Raw genomic sequence first — 20,825 nt, 5'->3', positions numbered from 1 at the left:
TATTATTATTATTATTATTATTATTAAAAAACAGTATTTATGTAGAGCCAACATATTACTCCGCGTTGAACAATAAATAGGGGTTGCAAATGACAGACAGTGACACAGTAGGAGGGGAGGACCCTGCCCCGCAGAGCTTACAATCTAGGAGGTGGGGGAAGTAACACACAATAGGAGGGGCAGATAACAATGCTAGGGATTTTAGCATAGTTGAGGCAACCTTGCCAGCTCAATACTGAAAGTTAAAGTGGAACCAAAGTCGCACTTTGAACAATCCACGATCAGGCAGGTGTGTACTGCAGAAAGGGAAAAGCCTGCCTGATCGATCACCCAGCTGTCAAATATTGCTTAGCTGTGCATGCACAGCTCAGCATTGGTTACAAGGAAGTCTGTCTTTGTTTGCATGTGCTGGAAATGAATGAGCTGCTGCATACCTCTGCAGTTGGTACATCATTCTAGCCAGGCCAATAAAGATGGATCAAGGTCGTCTCCAGGTAGAAAAGAAGAAAGATGGCGGCACCCTTTGACGGAATGGAGATAGGTGAGTATCTCCAAGAAGACTTGGACTTCTGGTAGTATTAAAAGATGTTTTTGTTTTGTTTTAAAAAGACAATAAACAAGGAAATGTGCACATATTAAAAATTTCTAATAAATATGTGATTTTATTTATTTTTTTTTTTTACCTAAACATAAACTTTTTAAAAGACTAATAAAGAAGGTAATTCAGAAGCTCCTCAAACAAAAAAAAAATCATCTGGTTTAATAGTAAACCAAACTCTTGGATGTAAAAAAATGTTTGTTTGCTATAATGGGTAACACACTTTTTCCCATGGCTTGACGCACTAGTGACGCTGTTAACACAGCCAGTAGTTCATAGGCCTTTGCTCGTAGAATAGACCAGGTGATATCTCTTTCTGGTCCGCTTCCATTGCCAGACTGCCGGAGGTCTTTATTTTGACATCCTGAACACTTGTTTTGCTTTTGAGGTTGTTGGACAGTGTACAGATATCTGCAGTTCAGTAAATCAGATTGAGGAAAGAAAATGAAGGAGAAACATTTTTTGTTTAGCGCTCCGGGCACTAATGGAATTAATTATATATCAGTGGTTATTGTGAATAATTAACACAAGACATGTTTTACAGTGTAATCATAGAAATGGATTCTCACGGTCATTATTATTACACAGTATTAATATTGCACCAACCTATTACTAAGCATCTGGTAGGGAGGAATATGGGAGTGAGCCCTTTCGGGACAGGATGACATGGTTTAGTAATAAGGGATCTCTTTCTAGTTCTCGTCATTGGCTTTCATTTCACCTTAGAATCAAATTCAAGCTCCTGTGCTTTGCCTTCAAATCCCTACACAGTTCCTCTCCCACTTACCTTCCTGACCTGGTATAAAAATAAATTACTTCCTCACTCATAACCTCGTCACATGTATGGCTCCTGGACTTTTCTAAAGCTGCCCCAACTCTCTGGAATGGTCTTCCTCATCCTATTCGGCTTGCTCCTACTTTCTGCTCATTTAAAGGAGCACTCAAAACCCATTTTTTCAAACTTGCCTACCCGTCTTCTTCTGTCTTTTGAAACCGTCACTACATACCCACCACTCCATATCCCCCTCCTATTGTGTGCTAATTCCCCCACCTTCTAGATTGTAAGCTCTTCTGGGCAGGGTGCTCTCCTCCTCCTGTGTCACTGTCTGTATCTGTCATTTGCAACCCCTATTTATTGTACAGCGCTGCGTAATATGTTAGTGCTATAAAAAATCCTGTTTATTTTATATTATTAATAATAATAATCATCATCATCATCATCATCATCATATCCATATCATTGAAGTTGAATTAATGTAATTTTGTAATGATAACAGGCTGTATTGTAAATTGGTATTAGCATGTTAATTGAGGTCAGGGAGACGTGATGTGAGATTAAACTTCAGTTTAAATTGTACATAAAGCCAATTTTTAGGTTTTGAGAAGAGTGATGACTGTTCAAAAAAGGAAGGAAAACCAAAGTGGGGAATTGTCCTGACTTAGAAGAGAGTGCTCTTACTTCTTGTTATACCGTGTTTCCCCGAAAATAAGACACCCCCCGAAAGTAAGCCCTAGCAGGATTTTTGGCTGTTTTCGAGCAAGCTCGAAATATAAGCCCTACCCCTAAAGTAAGCCCTAGCTTAATACCTTAGAATATCTTCAGCAAAAAAGAAAATGAAAACTTCCACTTCAGCCCTCAGTGCTTGAAACATATACTGATAACTGCACTGCCATGTCTAGTGCATACAGTTATGGAGATTCATAAATCCAGCAGTTTTTTTTTTTAAGACGAGTGGAAAGAAATTGTAGGCGGGTGGCAGCCTCTGTATTGTGACCCAACTCTTCAGCTGTGTTTTTACCCAAAACATCCAGCAAAAAAAGTCTGGAGAGATCACTGTCCAGCATCTATTAATATTATTAAACTGTATATATAAAGCACCTAAATAATATGCAGTTCTGTACATTAAATAGGGGTTACAAATGACAGACAAATACAAACAATGATACAGGAGGAGGCGAGGACCCTGCCCAGAGGAGCTTAGCATCTATGCTACCAAATGCCATTAATGATTTACACTTTCATAGTTGGACTTATAAAATATGCTTGAGGTCTAGCTTTAAAAAATATAAGCAATATCTAATAGTTCATGTTTGTTTTCTAGGCTTCGACTACATGAGGAGAAGGTGATAAAAGACAGAAGGCATCATCTGAGAACATATCCAAACTGTTTTGTGGCCAGGGAAGTTCTCGACTGGCTTATCGATAGGAAAGAAGCCTCCGATAGGCCCGTAGCTATTGAGCTGATGCAAAAAATGATTGAACATAATATTATTCATCACGGTGAGTGGAGAAATGCATATAAAAGCTAAAATCTAGAAGGTATTTAGTTTTGTATAAAACACTAATACCCATTTTTTTGGGGATCTAGCCTAACCCTTCTCAACCATAGGGGTTCGGTGACGTTCTTTGGCTGAATGACCTCCGATGTGATGTCTGCATAATTCTGGGTTCAACGCCTTTTTGCAGAGCCAATAGGATGACCTTACTGTTCTTTTATATACATTGTAATGGGCATTCTTTCCTGATTTTCATCTTAATGAGGACATTATTTCCATTGATCCTAAATCTATTCATTTTAACAAATCTATTCATTTTACCAAAACTTTATTTCAAGGATTCCTCTGGTTGAAAAATCTATCTATTCAGTAATGTGAAGGATGACTTCCAAGAAGATTGGAGAAGGTTTTAGTCCATCTCCTTGCTACAGGTCCCTAGCATTTCATAAGGATGCTCCTTACAAATTTAAATCCGCAGGGACTGAGCCTAATAAAAGATGATTTCAAACCACTGCAGAGAGGTCACTGTTTACACACAGATGGCAGCAGTCCTCTCTGCAGCATTCCGCCAGGGTGGGGGGTAGCACACTGATTTTGTTGTGGCTGCATTACAGCAACAGCAAAACTGCAAACCATTTGTTTTTATTCACATTGAATTTCAAAGTTCTTTGTGAAGCAGATAGCATTGTCTCTACCCTTGTTAGAGAAGGGTTAGCTGGGAAAGATATGGTATTTGTAGTGAATTGCCCCTTTCACGCATACATGTCCGAACTGACTGCTATGTGTTCTCTTTGTGTCCTGACCATCTTTTCATTTTGCATTTTTCAGCTTGTGACGAATTCCAGGAATTTAGAGATGCCAAACTCTTCTACCGCTTTAGAAAAGATGATGGAACCTTCCCGCTGGACCAAGAAGTGAAAACTATCATGCGAGGACAGCGCATCTATGAAAAGTATGTAACTTCCTAGAGAGCCTCCTCCAACTTAAACTGCAGGAAACTTAAAGCACAGCATTAGCCAAAACATATTTTCTTCTTAAAATGCGGAACTGCTGGCTTTTAACCTCCTGGGCGGTAACCCCGAGTCACACTCGGGGTAGGTAAACCTATGGGAAGTAATAGTAAATCCCTACTTACCTGATCCGCTGGCGTCCCGCGTCGTCCTTCTCCACGATGTCCGTCTTCTTCTTCCTCCGGCCGGCTTCCTCAGCACTCGATGAGTCACCGGGGGAGTTCCCGGTGATGTTGTTGCGTGAGGACGTTGCCGGCGGGGCGGGAAATTCAAATCCATTTGTATTGCATTCAATACAAGATAACTGTATTAAATGCAATACAGTGGATTTATATGTGTAAAAGCAGTACATTGTCTTTCATAAACATTTATTTTACAGTATAGTATAATAGTATGAGTATATATATATAGTTTTTTTTAATTCATTTAATTTATTATTTTGTCATGATTTTGTGTTTCAAACTTTTTCATACTCATACTAGTATATTATTCTGTAAAATACATTTTCGTGAAAAAAAATGTACTGCTTTTAGACATAAATCCGGACAGAAATGAACCGCCCAGGAGGGTAATACCATCATGGGAAAATGTTATTTTGTTCAGGTGATCGCCCAGGAAGTGATAAGAAAAGAATCTCCTCTTGCATAGATGTATCAATAAGGACATTATATTACAGATATTCTGCTATTACAATATGTGTTACAACAAGTAGCTCAATATAACAATATTAACCAGATTATATACCAATTTTACTGCCAACTGCTTGTCACTTGCTAGCTAATCAAGTCTCAGAAAACATTTTGGTTCCCTTTCCTCTCCCTCTTTCTCTCCTTTTGATCTCCCTTTCTTATGCATCTAATCCTCTTTTATATATAACTTCTTAGTAACCGCAGACAAATCTTAACTAGGAAATCTTTTCCTAGAAACTAGGAAGTCTGCCTCATGCTCATCACCTGACTATTTCTGTTTTTTATACTATATATATATATATATATATATATATATATATACACACACACACACACACACCACCTATTCCAAGGTAGTTTATCTCCCATCACATTATAATACATATCTGTCCTTGCCAATTCCTCCTCTGTATGGCCTCATGGATTCTTGGGTTTACTACTTTTGCATGCCATTTTATGCATCCTTCCCATAGGCAGAATGGTTTACAGCCCTTCCAGAGTAATACATGGCAATTGCAGGAACACTGGCAGCACTGTAAAAACTAAAATAAGATAACAGACAATGGCAAAGGAAATTTGATAGGAATAGGATTGCAGGGCCAATGCATGGCATCCAGCCCAAATGATTTTTAACAGTCCTCTAGTCAATGATATCTCCTCAGATTGTGACAGATGACAGTAGGGCTGGGGGAAGACTTGGGGACTGTATAATGAAGTGCACTTACACTGTAGGAATCTGTAGCTGTTGTTGCGACAACTATAATAATGAACATTATTGTCTAAAACACATGAAACAAAAAACCATTATGACATGATTGTTCATGGTGCTTGTCACACCTCTTTTTAATAAGTGAATGAATGGTGGCTCAGTGGTTAGCGCTCTGGCCTTTGCAGCACTGAGTCCCAGGTTTGCAGGTTCTCCCCGTGTTTGCGTGGGTTTCCTCCGGGTACTCCGGTTTCCTCCCACATTCCAAAAACATGCAGTTAGGGTAATTGGCTTCCCCCCAAAATTGGCCTTAGACTTTATTAAAGACATATGACTATGGTAGGGACATTATATTGTGACATGACTATGGACTTTGTACAGGGCTGCGTAAAATGTTGGCGCTATATAAATACTGTGTAATTAAAATGATAGATCTCTGGTTACAGCCGAGAAGCATCCTGCATAATTTAACATTTTTTAATGAACATTTTTCTAAAGACATGCATCTGATTGTTTGATTTGAATGGTAATTATCTAGTGCGTGCATGGTTTTAGAATTGGCACACACCTTTGCACACAGGCGGCTGACTATAAAATACTGTCAACTAAATGTAGCTGCCAGCAAAGAGGAATGTTGAGAGCATGCCGGCTGTCAAACTTTACTCCCAAAAATTTCCATATCTGAAGGAAGGATGTAGGTGTAATAAATAGAATAACACTTACCTTATTACAATCCAGGGATCTATAAACCCTTTTCTTCTTGTGTTAACACTTAATTTCAGTCATCTTGTGCTTATTCTTACCTGTTTCTGGGTACAGCTTGCTGGTTACAGTGAAGCTTCGGTGTCTGTGTGTATGAGATGTATAATTCAGGAGCAATCCCGCAGTGACTCTGGGATCATTTACAAATCCTTTTGGCTGATGATACTGGTGGAGACTGGCCAAGAATGATAGAAACTGGGACAGACATAATACAGCTGCAGCTGAGCGTCCACTAGGGAAGCAATCTTACAGCCAGGCTGCTAGTGCACGTTCCTCAACAAATGGAGTACATTAAACCCGGTCAGATGTGAAGCCTAATGGCATGGACTATCCAGAATCAACTGAGTTTAGATGTTCTAGACAGCTGCAAAAGAAATTCCAATAACAATTTCTGTTATCAATCAAACTTGTTGATGCTGGTTGAAGGACTGTCAGGCTGGTCCTATGGCTACGTACATACGGCAGATGATTCTTGTCCGATTACCACTTCAGGGCTGCTATTAGATGAGAATCTGACATGTGTACAGTGGTTTTCCGACATCGTTCATGGACCCGTGTTGGCAGATCCATAAGTGACAAACAATCATAATACAAGTAAAAGGAGGAGAACGCAGCGGGGTGCTGCTTGCTCGTTCTCCCCTCCCACAATGTATGTACAACCTATCGCCCATGTATCTTTTAGTCTTTTGTCGATGGAAAGGATTGTGAAAGATCCTTACCAGCTATAAAAGTCTTACATGCTTCAACAGGGGAAAAATTTTTTTTCCGATTGCCCCATGTAATCAGGAAGGATTTTTTTCCCCCTGTTGAAGCAAGTTGTACCAGGGTTTTTTTTTTGCCTTCCTCTGGACCAACTATGTTTTATAGGGTTTTTAATATCTGATATATGTTTATTTCCCTAGTGGTTGAACTTGATGGACTTATGTCTTTTTTCAACGTAACCTACTATGTTAGATGTCTTTGATAGTTGTAAGTTGAGATTGGTCATGTATTTATTGACATCAGATTCCATGATTTTCAAACTTGATCTGGGCCAGTGACATGAAACATATTGATGTCAAGGGATTAGCAAGATATGTTTCCATCATGAACTTTGTTTGTTTAGTTTTTTGTAAAACCATCACTGTTTGTTTTTTTTTTTCTTTAATATTCTACTTTTACATCTCCCCACATTCCATTTATGGGATACCAGTAACGTGTATATATGCAGAGCTTCATATGTAAATCTTAAACTGTGTTTTGTTCTTCTTTTCGGCAACACAAAAAGGAAAGTGTGGCTTAAACAAACATTTTCTCACATCAGTAGATCCCTAAATAGGACTTTGCACTCTCTCATTGAATTGCCATTTAAATTTTGTGGTACATATATTACCATTCAGGGCTTCTTTACAGAATAACTGTGAACTATGAGCTTCGACTGAAACAAAAGTGTATTGAATATTTTTATAGGTTTATTATAATTTATAATCATTGCTCTTTGAATAATCTAGATCCTGTCTACAGATATTAAAATAACTCTGCTGAAAAAAAGAAACTGGTTATAAAGGTTGCCCGCTAAAAAACTAAATCTTTACCTTTTCTGCTGCCATTTAGCAGCTGGATCAATTCAACGCTCACAGAAGAGACTCTGAAGCTGGGTTACAGCCCATCTAAGAACCATTTACAGCACCTGCTGTATGTTTAATTGCAGGGTTTATTACAAAGAATTAATTAGAGAACTGCAACTTCAGTGCTTCTGTTGTGAATTTTAGGATTAATTTGTCCACAGTGGCTTTGGCTATTGAGGTCTCTGGGGTCCTGTTTTAATTTTTGTGTACTGTTTGTTAACAATGTATAACTATTTGAATGTCCAAGTCCGACCACAGGTTCACTTTAATAAATGCTAGAAGTGAAGGTTTAAGGCAGCTGTGTTCACAGTGGGGATGGGGTTGTGATGTGGTTACTCTTTCATTACAAGTTGCATCTTGAATGGGGGTGGCATTGAGAAGCACAAGACCACTCACTGCTGTCAAATGTGCAAGCACTGCCAATGCTGGGGCACAGGCACGAGCCGCACCAGAAGGCTTGTACCCTCCACGAGAACCTAGTCGAGGATTTTGTACACTTTGTTCCAGGTTGTAATCAACAGCTGGGCCTTTTACAAAACAAAGGAAGAATATAACATGCTGCTGTTTGTCTTATGACAGGATCATGAGCACGGAAAATTCTCTACTACAATCTAGAGAAGAGGATGGAGTCAAATATGAGCGCAGCTTTGTAGCCTCTGAGTTTATTAATTGGTTGATCAGAGAACAAGAAGCCAAGACTAGGGGTGAGGCGGAGCAGCTGAGTCGTCGTCTTCTGGAACATGCCATAATACAGCACGGTAAGAAACTTTACCATCTCACGAAGGCAAGAGGAGTAATGGTGGTGGTGAGGAGGAAGCTTAGCTACACTGTAGTCTCTGATGAATTTCCTATGCCAGTAATGAGCATTCTCTATGCATGCATTACAAGAATTGAGGTCAGCAATATTTTGATGTTTTCATGCCTGTAAAACTTTATTAGATGCTCAACCTGTGTATAGCCAAGAGAACTGCTCTGTTTGCATGTAGGCTGATGCACCATAGACTGGTGCCGCTGTATAATAAGAATAATTATTGATGCATTTACATAGTGCTGACATCATCCATAGCACTTTGTAAAGTCCATAGCTTTGTCCATAAATATCTCACAAGGAGATATTTATGGACACAATCTAATAATGGAGCTCACAATCTAATAATGGACAAGTGATAGATGTGATGCAATTGGCAATGTAATTTCCAATTTATTTTAGTCAAGTCCCCCCTTATTTTTCGCTTGAACAGCCTATAGGAGCCATATGGGATTGCCTAATCCCGGGGCAGGTCTACTATTAATATTTACAGTATTTATATAGCGCTGACATATTACACAGCACTGTACAAAGTCCTTAATCATGTCACTATCTGTCCCTCAAAGGAGCTCACAATCTAATGTCCCTACCATATGTCTTTAATACAGTCTAAATAAATTGTAGGGAAAAGCCAATTAACCTAACTGCATGTTTATGGGAGGAAACCGGAGTACCCAGAGGAAACTCACGCAAACACGGGGAGAACCTGCAAACTCCATGCAGATAGTGTCCTGGCCAAGATTTGAACTTGAGACCCACTTTTTATAATATTACTATTACTTTTTATACTCTGTACTATATATTTATCCTGTAATATTATTCCAGTTTGTTATTAAACACATTTTTTATTTCTACACAAGAATTGAAGTACCTTTTGGTTCTTAGATGCTTTCCATCCCAAATGGTATATAAGTATTAAAGTACTAAAAATAATAATCTACATACAGAAAATACGTTATAAAGGTATAGGAAATGCATTGCCCTTGTCATTTCTTGTGAGTTGAAGTGAAACCAAACCAGCGCGATTCCCCTCTCCGCATTATATTGTAGGGCACCACCATCTTTTTTTCTCTTTTTTCTATCCAGGAGACAATATTCAGCCATCTTGATTGGCCATGCTAGGATGATGTCTGGGAAGGAGTTCATTCATTCCTGGTGCATGCAGGGGAAGCCATGATTGCAATCAGGCAGGTGAGACAGATTATTGCAAAATGGACATAGTCTATCCCTTTCTGCAATATTGACCTGCCTGATGGAGCATTTGTCCCCTAATCCCCCATTTGATAAAAGTGAAAAGGGCAGACATGTTTGAACTTCAGCCTGTATGAATCATGGCGCTCTCCACAGATATGGAGAAGTAGCGAGTGTTGCCACCCAGGAACAGGAAGTGTGTGGTTGGGAGGGGAGACCAAACCTGAAAAAACAATGCAGCCACCATATTTAATGTCTAGTAAAAGCTGAATAGGAAGCGCTATTCCCATATTGTTTTAAAGCAGAACTACAGAGCTGTACTTGCTTACTTGGCATTTCTGGCAATTTAGCTTCACAAAAAAAATATTGCTTTAATAGTTGCAGAATGGGACTTGGCCCCTCCGCCTCTTTAGTTCCACAGAAATTAGAGAATATGGAGCAGTAGACTTTGGGATAGGTTTGGGTACAAGTGTCCAGCTCATCACCATCCATTGAAGGAAGTGGGAATCAACCCCCCCCCCCCCATCTTCTCAACAACTCTACAATTGTGAAAGCTCTTTGTGTGTTTAATAACAACAAAGATCAGTGGTTGTTGGAAGTATATTCATTAACTGATGATTGTCAGATTTAGTAAATTCTTCTTGGTGTGGGATGCATTTTACACTGCTGCAGGAAAACAGAATTGCCAGGACTAAAGATGGCCGCTCAGGAGATAATAGGACTTTAGAAGTTATTTTCTTGACAGTCTCCGCTTTCAACCATTGTCATAGCTCCTCGGGGCAAGGTCCTCTCCTCCTGTGCCACTGTCTGTATTCGTCTTGTTATTTGCAAACACTTTTTAATGTACAGCGCCGCATCTGATAACTTCACAATTCCCATATTCAATATGCACAGAACCTGTGCAAAGCTGAACCGCGGATGCAATCAGGCAGGTAGGGGGATGTGATGCAGGAGTCACATCACCTGTCACTTTCTACAATAATGACCTGCCTGATATTGCATTTGTAAAAGTGAAATTTTAATTCTGCTTTAATCTTGCTGCCTTCTGGAATATATGATGCAAATATTCTAGGATCCTGCAGAAATGTGCTGTCAGTCAAACACATCTAGAAAAGAAAAAGGTAGAGACGAGCTTCTAAAACATAAATTAAGAAAAAAAAAGTGTATGAATATATCTGGGGGGTGTAACTCAAATATACAGTGGGGGAAAAGAAAAAACTCAGACAAATATAAAACTTTGATGCGATCATGACTGGCATCACTTGGATAGCAGTGGGCTACGCACAGCCTGATACACCGCTATATGACACAAGGCCATGGGTCGCCAAGAAGCCCCTGTAACTCCAAAAACATCCTGGCACCTTCCACGTGTAGCTGAGCAGGAATGCTGGAAATGCCAGACGCGGCCAATGCTGGGCTAAATCTTTTGAGTGGCCCGCCGCTGGAACTCCCTCTTTATTGAAATAGCGCCGCTACTACAATTCTCAGCATTACTTGTGCCTATAAACTGTCCAATGCGGGGCCACGCATAGATAGCCCGCTGGTCTGTAAATGTGAATGATGCCGGGAATTGTAGTAACGGCGCTATTTCAATGCAGCAGCAGGCCAGATGCACTTCATATTTAGAAATCCTTTGGGGGCCAAAAAAAAGGACATTGCAGGCCAGATTTGGCCCGCAGGCCTGAGTTTGACAACACTTGTATAAACTATAATAGAGTATAAAAAAGAGTATAAAAATAGAGAAAAGTATATAGTATGAATATATAGTATAAAAGTATCGGAGTATCCCTATTTATTGTACAGCGGTGCATAATATGTTGGCGCTATAAAAATCCTGTTTATTATTATTATTATTATTATTATTAATAATAATATTAATAATAATAAAAAAATAATGAAAAAAAGGGGGATATAAAGCACTTTTATGTATATTGAAGACGGGGAGGTTTTTTTTTTTAATTAAAAAAGGCTTGGTATTAAAAGCTTTAGAGATTAACTGTGGTAGAGAAGGTACCCCAAAGGGCTCAAGAAGTAGGGCCACTGCTTTACATGGGTCAGGCTGGGAAGTGCGCAGTGCATCCCAAATGTTTAGTCATTTTGGCTGGAAATCATTAATGAACACTGGACATTCCTTTACTACTTGAATGTTTACTTTAACATTTTCAGGCAGATAAAATTATTTTAACAGGCTATTTACAATGCTTCAGTGTTCCTACAAATCTAAGGATTGTCTCTCTTGTTGCAAATGTGTTGGGAAAAAGCTTTTTTTTACCCTCATCCAATGAATGTTCATTTAGGCTCTAGTCAGGGCTGTACCGTGATTAGATTACACATTTGTTGTTCATTAACTAGTAGAGATGTTTGCTGTGGTTAGGTACACACAGATTGGATTCGCAGAGCTTGGAAAATAATGTTTTTTTTTTCCTGGAATCCTTATTATCACCGCTCCTGCAGACTGATCACACCTTGTTTATGTTAGGCATCAGGGCTTTACTGAACACTGTGATTCCTCACTACAACATATATATGACAAGAAGAAAACAAGAGATGATGTACAGCAGGGATACACAACAACGCTATGCAAGCTGGAATGTTTAAAAGTTGATTGGTTGTGGATAGCAAAATTTCACCAAATTCTTTGCCTATTATAGTTGGCGAATGTTTGAACAGTTCCCATCAAAGGAAGTCACCAAATCTAGTCAACTTCATCCCAAAGTTGTTTTTTTTACCTTTACCAAGTCTGCACCTTCATTCTTTAGGCTTTTTTTAACCAGGTCTCTTTTTTGGTGCAAGTGAAGAATTTGGTGTCAATGCAGTTGGGTTTTGTTAAACTTTTTAAAGCGGTAGTAAACCCGCGCGACTCTCCTATCTGCGAATTCATAGCAGGGCATTGGCAACTCCCTTCTCTTCTTCGACGACCATCTTGAATGGCCATGCTGGGATGACATATATCCTACGGAGTTGTACAGGAGTTTATTCATCCCTGGCACACACAAGGGAAGCTGAGATTGCCAGCAACCACCCCACCGCTGGACTGAGCATGCTCCTCTTTTTTGGCGTTTCCCCAGCACATCAGGCAGGTAAGATGGATTATTGAAGAAGGGACATCACCTGTCCCATTTTCCAATAACTACCTGCCTGATCCTGTAGTGAGACTTTAGTTCCACTTTAACCTCATGGTTTAGGCGTGGATACTGTTCTACAACCACTGACAACTATCTTAAGCTGCTGACTTTTCTGTCTCCAACTGCATCTGGTAAGGAAAATTAAATGATGGTGCATAACCAAAGATGTCATTCTTCCCCAACATGGAAACTCCTATAGTGGTTCCCAACCAAATTACTGTTAACAGAGCCCAAACACTTGCTATGTTTTTATTTAACATCAGCTCATATTGGCAAGTTTGCTTTTACTCAGCAAGCAAGGGGTCAAGAGTGGTTCCTAAGGGAGATTACCGACACCCTTATCAACCCCCTCCCATCAATTCCATTCATTATATGTATAAACAAGTTGTGGTGGGGCGACTGTGTGGCATCAACTGTCCTACATATAGCACTTTTGGCTTTGACTTTCTACAATTGATGCCAGTTATGTCTGGCCTATTTTTCCATAATTCAAAAAAAATTATTTCTGCCTACATATTTCTTCAATGTTGTACCAAGTACTTTTATTCCATAAATCATTCAGCAATTCAAGAAGTACAATTGGCTAGAATATCTAACACCTAAAATAAATTTGCTTTTTTTTTTATATTGCAGAATAATTATCCTCTGGTTTTAGAAATAAAAAGAATCTTAGCACGAGCTGTCTTTTGCTTTAAGAAATAGGTCAAATTAAAAGGGAGGTTCTACTGCTTAATAAGCACTTTCTTCTTTAAATTCAATGTCTTTGTTCTCCAGATTTTCTTTTCAATCATTTTGGTCTTTGTGCTTCAGATTTGGTTGTTAATCTTTTCTTTAATGGTATTGATGAAAGCAAAGTAAGTGACTAATCTTAGAAACTGTTACCAAGTAAACACCAAATAAAATGGGTAATAAACTAGATGTAGCCATAAAGTTTTGTATAAATAGCATTGATTCTGGTTTTATAAGTATACAGCAGACACATATCTATGCACACCTATAAACTCATTTGATCATGCCAGCAAAATTATCCAATTATAATTTATATCTTTTAAATCCCTCTCTGTACCTGTTGATGCTGCCAATGTGTCTTGTAATCCCTGCCTTCCTGTGATGGGCTATTGAATTTGCAGCAATGTTGTCAGCCCTGAATTCCTGCATTTACGCAGTGGTGACATCATTAGCCGCCATGCGCAGTCCCCACCTTGGTTGGCCAGGTGGAATTATCTGGTGCTGCCGCTAGGGGCCATGCCGGCAGATTCTGCCTACTTACTGGGAAAAAGAACACATGCAAAGGTATTCATGGTCATGTGTGCTCTGCAAAAACATGAATATAAACTATTTAACCTTGAACATAGGCAGAAGGCAGGCATGCTGGGAAGGAAGACTTGTAAATGTTACTAGTAGCACAGAGTCAGGAAAGAGCCAAGAGATGGACTGGAAGAGTTAAATAATGAAGGAAGTGGAAAGGGGGAACATTCTGGAAGAAGGATCTGGACATCTAACTGTCATGGTGGTGGGAGGACCAAGGTGTAGCACCTCCTAAAGTAGTCGTGTTGAAAGTGCCAAGGTTGGGGAAGCCAAGGGTTTGCTGGAATGCTTGCAGGGCGGTTTACCTGGGAAAAGGAAGATCATTCCAGGGGGTCAGACCAAAAAGAATGTTTTGTTCAGGTCACTGCCTTCAAGAACCTACAAACCAGTAAGGTGTTGTCGCTAGTTTAAAGACAGACAAAACAGAAAATTCTGCTATGTTAGGGAAGTTATTGATGTGAATATTTTGAACATACAAATGTTGTGTTTAATAAATGGCTGGCAAGGTCTATTTCCTTCTAACGGGGGCCTGGGTGTTTCATTGGGGTTAAGAGTAAAGAAAAAGATATAAATGTTGATAGGGAGGTGGTATCAGAGCTGCTGGGTGTTTCAGCTGTTCTGCATGCATATACCTTCCCATACACCTTCCGAATTAAAAAGAAAAAAAAAAATGAAGGAAAGAAGAGAAAACCAGGTGCATTGAGATAAGGTTGGCTAAGGTATGGAAAGTAACCCCATGCTCCTCTTTTTGCATATACAGTGCAATGCACACCAAGAAAGTTTTTTAAGCTGGGTGGGATAGAATTGTAGGTGGGTGGCGGCCCCTTTATTGTGACCCAACTCTTCAGTAACCACCTAAAAACTGCCAGGTGGTCACTAAAAAGTGCCGGGGTGGTGCCCCCAGTTTAAAGGGGCTGAGGAGAGCACTGCAGTGGTATGGTTACTGTAGGCAGATGTAACGGGGCACAGAAAAAAATTAAGAGGCTTGTCTACGTAAATGTCCCTGCGATGAGCTGCTTATGGGAAAAAAAACGGAAATTCTGTTTGAGACAAAAGCCTTTAATTCAAAAGATTTTACAATCTTTTACAACCTTCATCAGAGCAATACACATGTATGCACTCCATGCACTGCACTCCCTGAAGAGCTCAGCTTTTCAGTAATTCTATAATCACTGGAAATGCCATAATCATTGCATTGGGGACCCTTTTTTCAAGTTAAAGCGTAAGTAAACCCAAAACATAAAAATCACACTTACCTTCAATTCCACAGATCAGTCTGTCCATCAGGAGGTTTTTTACAATGGGTGCCACATCATCCCGGTATCCGTCTCTGGCCCCGGCGCAGAAGGTGTGCCAGGCGCCCCATCTTCTCTCCTCTTTCGTGTTGTTCTTCTTGCTTCACCTGATCTCGCACTCCACAGACGTGAGTTTGGGTGACGTAGATTGGGAACATTTTCCCCCCCTTTTGATGAAAGGGCTCATTTGAGATGCTCGGGCATGCACAGAAGGAGCAGACAAGAGCCTCTTGGGATGCATGACGTAGGTATCCTGGGAGGCTCTGTGCTCCCATTCGGTCTTGATCGCCTAGGCTATTGAGAATTAGGAGGTCGTGCTGGCTTATTCTTTTCTTTTTTTTTTTTTTAAAGGGTGTTGCACTTAAAAAAGGCACTAACAAACAAAATATTTACTTTAAGGTTTCAGGTTTTTTATTTCAGGCCCCAGATTTGATTTGGACGTCCCTCTAAGTTAAAACACATAGTACGCGATGTGGAAGCTGTTGAATGCAAAACCTATTTTCTTCTTTACTTTGTTCCAAGTGGACATATTTGTGTAGTAGAGTGGCAGATGACATTGGTGTCACAAGCCTCACTCTGTGGTTTGCGGTTAAACAAGAATCTGTTTTGGTTCCCTTTTTTGTTAATGCTTCCTTAACTATTTCATTGTTGTTGGTGTAGAAATAGTCCTCTGTGTTACAGAAATAATCCTCACATTTACATAAAAAATCTATCTGAACAGAAGAAAGCTATTTCCTGTTATTCGATAGGTTTGTGCGTATGGAGGGGGACTATTTATGCATGATGTCACAAGCACCACACAACTTTTACCCAAAATTCAAACATTCAATTAGATTCAGTTGGAAAAATTAACAAACTTGTAATGTTCCCATTAACTTTTTGCAATAGAAAAAATGATGCTGGTGTTTTTTCATACATTTCCAAATTATATATTTTAGGAGACGCTATCCAACCTCTCCATACTCACCATACCAAGCTTTCTGTTAATTTGGGAACCAGACGGGGTGTCTCCTCTTTCGGTCATGTGACTGCTCAGCCTTGCACTTTCCCAGGGAAGCAGGTCACATAACCCCCTGTATCTTGAAATGGCAGGTAGTCTCAGCCTCTGCAATGGAAGTAGAAGCAATAGGATAACCCTGGTAAGGTGATTATAGGGCAACCAGGGTTCAGTGGAACCCTAGGGTTCCTCCTGAAATTTCTGTGGGTTCCCTAACCAAAGAGCAATTTGTGCTTCCCTGGTCAGTTACAGCTGACGCCAATTTTCTTTTTGGCTATCTCTTAACGGTGGCATTCTTTCCATTGACCGCCACACTAATGTACTGTGAGCTAGGGATATAGAAATAATAGCAGGGGATTCCTCAAGACCTGAAATTTTTTTTTCAAGGCATCCATAATGTAAAAAAGTTGAGAATTAGGTTACGTACACACGTCAGATGATTTTCTTCCGAATATTGCTTCGGGGCTAGTATAGGACGAGAACCTGATGTGTGTACATCGACAGTCTGACGTCATTCATAGATCAGTCCTGGCGGATCCATGAACAAAGAATGACCAAAATGCAAGTGAGAGGCAAAGGGCACAGTGGGGTGCCACTCGCTCATTCTCACTCTTCCCCTCTCCATAGAGCAGAGCGGTGCTGTATGTACAGCGCTCGTTCATGCATCGTGCAGTCTTTTGTCATTGTAAAGGAATGTGAAAGATCCTTTCCAATAACAAAAGTTTAAAGTGTGTACATAGTCTTGAATTGAAAAATGCCTTGGGGATGCCAGTACATTGACATGTTGGTATATACATGATTGCATATGCAATGTGGCTGTGTCCATTTAAAGAGAAAGTTCAGTGGCTTTTTTTAAGCTAATATTTTGACTTTATGGCGTTGCCATACTTTTGTTATGTGATTTTCACATTGCCAAGTGTTGAGCCACTCTATTATGTACTGCAGGAAAAATAAAACTGATTCATAGACTTCCATTGTGAAAAGGAACGGTAAAGTACAACCATTGTGTAGCATTTCAAACTATTCCCTGCATATGTAATGAGTAAACCAGCATGGCTGCCTTTATCTTCTTTTACATGTGCAAACTATGCACTAAAACCTTTATTTTATACATCACAACAAATCAAACATTTTCTTTTGTATAAAGCTGATCTTTTTTATATGTACAGCAGTACTGAGACAAACCCTTTTGATATTTCCATGTTGCCAGCCTGGGATTGAGTGGTTCTATATCTTTTATCTGCAGTATCAAGCAAGCATCACTTTGTGGACAGCGCTTATCTGTACCAGTTCCGGGTGAACTTCAGGCGAAGGAGAAGAGTCATGGAACTCCTGATCAAGAGACCACAGACCATTTTGGAGAGCCAGGACAGCCCGTTCTGCCCCCGGAAACAGAGTCATGACAAGTCCTCCAACTTTCAATCTGGTAAATCTGTCATTGTTTGGCTGTCATAAGAGTTAAAGTCAAAAAATCTTGTATTCTGGCAATGTTAAAGGTTAATACATGTATTGATAGTATTAGGTATATAAATTCTTTTTTTAACTTTCTTTTGTTTATATTGCTTCCACACTTATCTGCAGACTAAGCTGTCCAACAAAAATGAGAATTACACAGGTTGGCACAAAATATATAACGCTGCTGGGGGAGCTTGCAATGCCCAGTTTTCATGTTCTTTAAACTTTTTACCCACCTCCAAAAAAAAACATTTTTGTACCTGCGGACAGCCCTTGCCCCCAAAATGATAATCCTGCAGTATTTTATATTGCAGAGTAGTCAATGTTGTCACCTGGTTAAGAAAGTGGGAAAACATTGGTTGGCCTTCTGGTTGGATCAACAGCTATAAAATTAGGTTACTTAGGGGACTCTGGGAAACAGAGGTACCATTAATGCCAGTGACAGATTGCAGAACATTTCGTTGTTTTATTTTGACCCTTCGGCTTGGTAAATTCCTCCTTCGAGTGTTGCATAGAACTGTCCAAAGAGCGTTAGAGTTGCACTATATATCTAACCTAAATTACATGCTCTGCAAGTTTTCCCATTTGCTGTCACCCTCTAATGCACAAAGCAAAGGATAATAATGTTTCAGAACCCATCCAACCTACGTCAGCCCTCTATAAGCAAAGAACATTGTTCATCCTAAAATAACTTGCAGATCTTCATACAAAGTAGGTAATAACAGAATAAATGGTGGAGCAGGTTCCACCCTCTGCACATAATGATGGGGGTCTCAAGATACTGGGATACATTGCAGCTTTTGTTTCCTAAATCCTAATTTAAGATCACATTAAAAAGGTTACTTAAGGGAAATCTGCAAGACCATACTGTGTGGAGCAGAATAAGTCCCTGCAAATTACTTTAAATTTGACAATTGTGAGTAAAAGGAAAGTTGACTTTAAAAAAAAAAAAAAAAAGTTTACTCCACTCAAAATAAAAGCCATTAAATCAGAGCTAGATTTGTAATTGGCCACGTGCCTATAGGAGGCAGGTGTAAATAATTGGCATTTTGCTATATATTCTGCCAATATTTATATTCATTGTTCAACCCAAAGGTGGGTGGCCGCCCCTGTATTGTGACCCAACTCTTCAATAATCACCCAAAAACAGCCAGGTTGTCTCTGCAAAGTGCTGGGTGGTGCGGTGCGCCAGGCTAAAAGGTGTCGGGGAGAATACTGATCGTGCACAAAGTTATTAATGGATTATTGTAATATTATGGCCAGAAAAGCAAGAAAATGTATTACATAAAAGTGAGAATACTACGGAATGTGCGTGCCTACAAGTGTAGTGATGAAATTCCATCTGGTATATGTACAGGGAAGTTGTGATTAGTTCAAAGAGTGAATTAAACTGACTTATACTGTATGTTGCTTTGCAGTGAGCCCCAACAATGAGCAGAAGACAATGTCTGCGGTCCGTCGAAGCAGTATGAGCAGCAGCAGTAGTAGCGGTTACTTCAGTAGTAGCCCCGCTATGAGCAACAGCCCACCTGTAGTCCTGTGCAATCCCAGATCTGGTGAGTACAGTAAACACTACATTTGCACAGGATTAAAGTTTCTAAGATTTAAGACAAAGATTTAAGTTTCTAAACTAGTTTATATGTATATTATATATATATTATTATACATACAGTTCACACAGACACTTTGTATGGCCAACTCTATAGACAAACAAAATATTAAGATAAATATATATAATAAGGAGTTTCTGGTGAATGATACTGTCAACAAATCATACAAATACATCTTAGAAAATTGTTAGCTTCCATCCTTGTGGTATTATTTTGAGGAAGGCCGTTTCCTGTTTCAGCATGACTGTGTCAGTGTATAAAGCCAGCTCTATAAAAACATGGTGTAAGTTTGCTGTGGAGGAACTCAAATGACCTTTACAGAGCCCTGACCCTCAACCATACTAAAAAGCCTTTTGGATGGACTGGAACACCAAGCAAATGCTGTTTTGGCTAAATTACCACAAATTCCCAAAGAAGAGTCGAGGATGCCATGGTTGACAGGAGAAAGGGGGACAGTGGGCATATTTACTGCCATTGTTTTAGACTGGAACCTCCAACTAGCTCATACAGGAGTGATGGTCAGGTGTACAAAAATGTTTGGTTTTGTAGTATACAAGATTTCAGGCAAGCGCTCTCCCACTTAAACCTCTGACAGAGGAGCCTCTATTCAGACTCCACAATTGTTTATATTATTATTTATTATTACACAGTATTTATATAGCGCCATCATATTACGCAGCGCTGTACAAAGTCTATAGTCGTGTCACTAACTCTCCCTCAAAAGAGCTCACAATCTAATGTCCCTACCATAAATGCATTACAACTTAAGCTATTGAGATCTGTGAACAGAATTTTTAAAACAGAAGGTTTTGAATTAGAAAAACACAATTTGATATAAGAATACAGGCAAATAGTATACATCAATAATATTTCATACTTACCTAATTGTTTAAAATGTTACTTTTAAGTGCTGACCTCAAAAAAGAAAATATGTAAAGGAGACACTGTGCATTCTTCTTAAAGAGACTACACTTCCTGTTTAGAATTTATTGTCCCTTTAGATGTTACTGTGGTTAGTTGATAGCATGCATCTTGTTAAGCTATGATATAGGCTTTCACGGTCCTTGACCTCGCAATGTATACAGGAAAACTGCCAACCTTCACAACATTCCTCTGCTGAGTGTTTGTCAATCATCAGTCACTGACAGCAGACTGGCCAAATGTGGTCATTGTGCAATCCACAGTATTTTTATCCTGTATCTTTTACAATCTGCTGTCATAGATAAGAAACCAAGAAACACACAAACCACACAATGAGTCATAGCAAAAGTGCACTTGATAAAAGAAAAAACTGCTGAAAATGTTTACATTATAAACAAAAGAGTGTAAAGGTGCGTACACACTTCCAATTTTTATCGTTCCAATCGAACGACGAACGATCGATTGG

At 39.4% G+C, this 20,825-nt stretch overlaps 1 protein-coding gene and 1 long non-coding RNA gene across 2 annotated transcripts in view; one reads left to right on the top strand and one right to left on the bottom strand.

Moving 5' to 3' along the window:
- The window catches only part of LOC140330529 (uncharacterized), a 7,608-nt gene extending 1,409 nt beyond the window's left edge, over positions 1–6,199 (bottom strand). The window contains exon 1 of the long non-coding RNA XR_011920756.1: positions 6,084–6,199. This is a non-coding gene — a long non-coding RNA (uncharacterized lncRNA). The remainder of the gene's footprint in view (positions 1–6,083) is intronic.
- Positions 1–20,825, top strand: part of DEPTOR (DEP domain containing MTOR interacting protein) — a 74,617-nt gene that overhangs the window by 36,568 nt on the left and 17,224 nt on the right. Inside the window, exons 3-7 of the mRNA XM_072410688.1 lie at positions 2,701–2,879; positions 3,704–3,827; positions 8,229–8,407; positions 17,620–17,799; positions 19,247–19,384. Coding sequence (XP_072266789.1) covers positions 2,701–2,879; positions 3,704–3,827; positions 8,229–8,407; positions 17,620–17,799; positions 19,247–19,384 — 800 coding nt within the window. The remainder of the gene's footprint in view (positions 1–2,700; positions 2,880–3,703; positions 3,828–8,228; positions 8,408–17,619; positions 17,800–19,246; positions 19,385–20,825) is intronic.

This window comes from Pyxicephalus adspersus, chromosome 5, assembly GCF_032062135.1.
Source record: "Pyxicephalus adspersus chromosome 5, UCB_Pads_2.0, whole genome shotgun sequence".
Classification (NCBI taxonomy): domain Eukaryota; kingdom Metazoa; phylum Chordata; class Amphibia; order Anura; family Pyxicephalidae; genus Pyxicephalus; species Pyxicephalus adspersus.
Note: the sequence above shows the minus strand (reverse complement) of the source record. Positions and strands in the feature narration are given on the sequence as shown.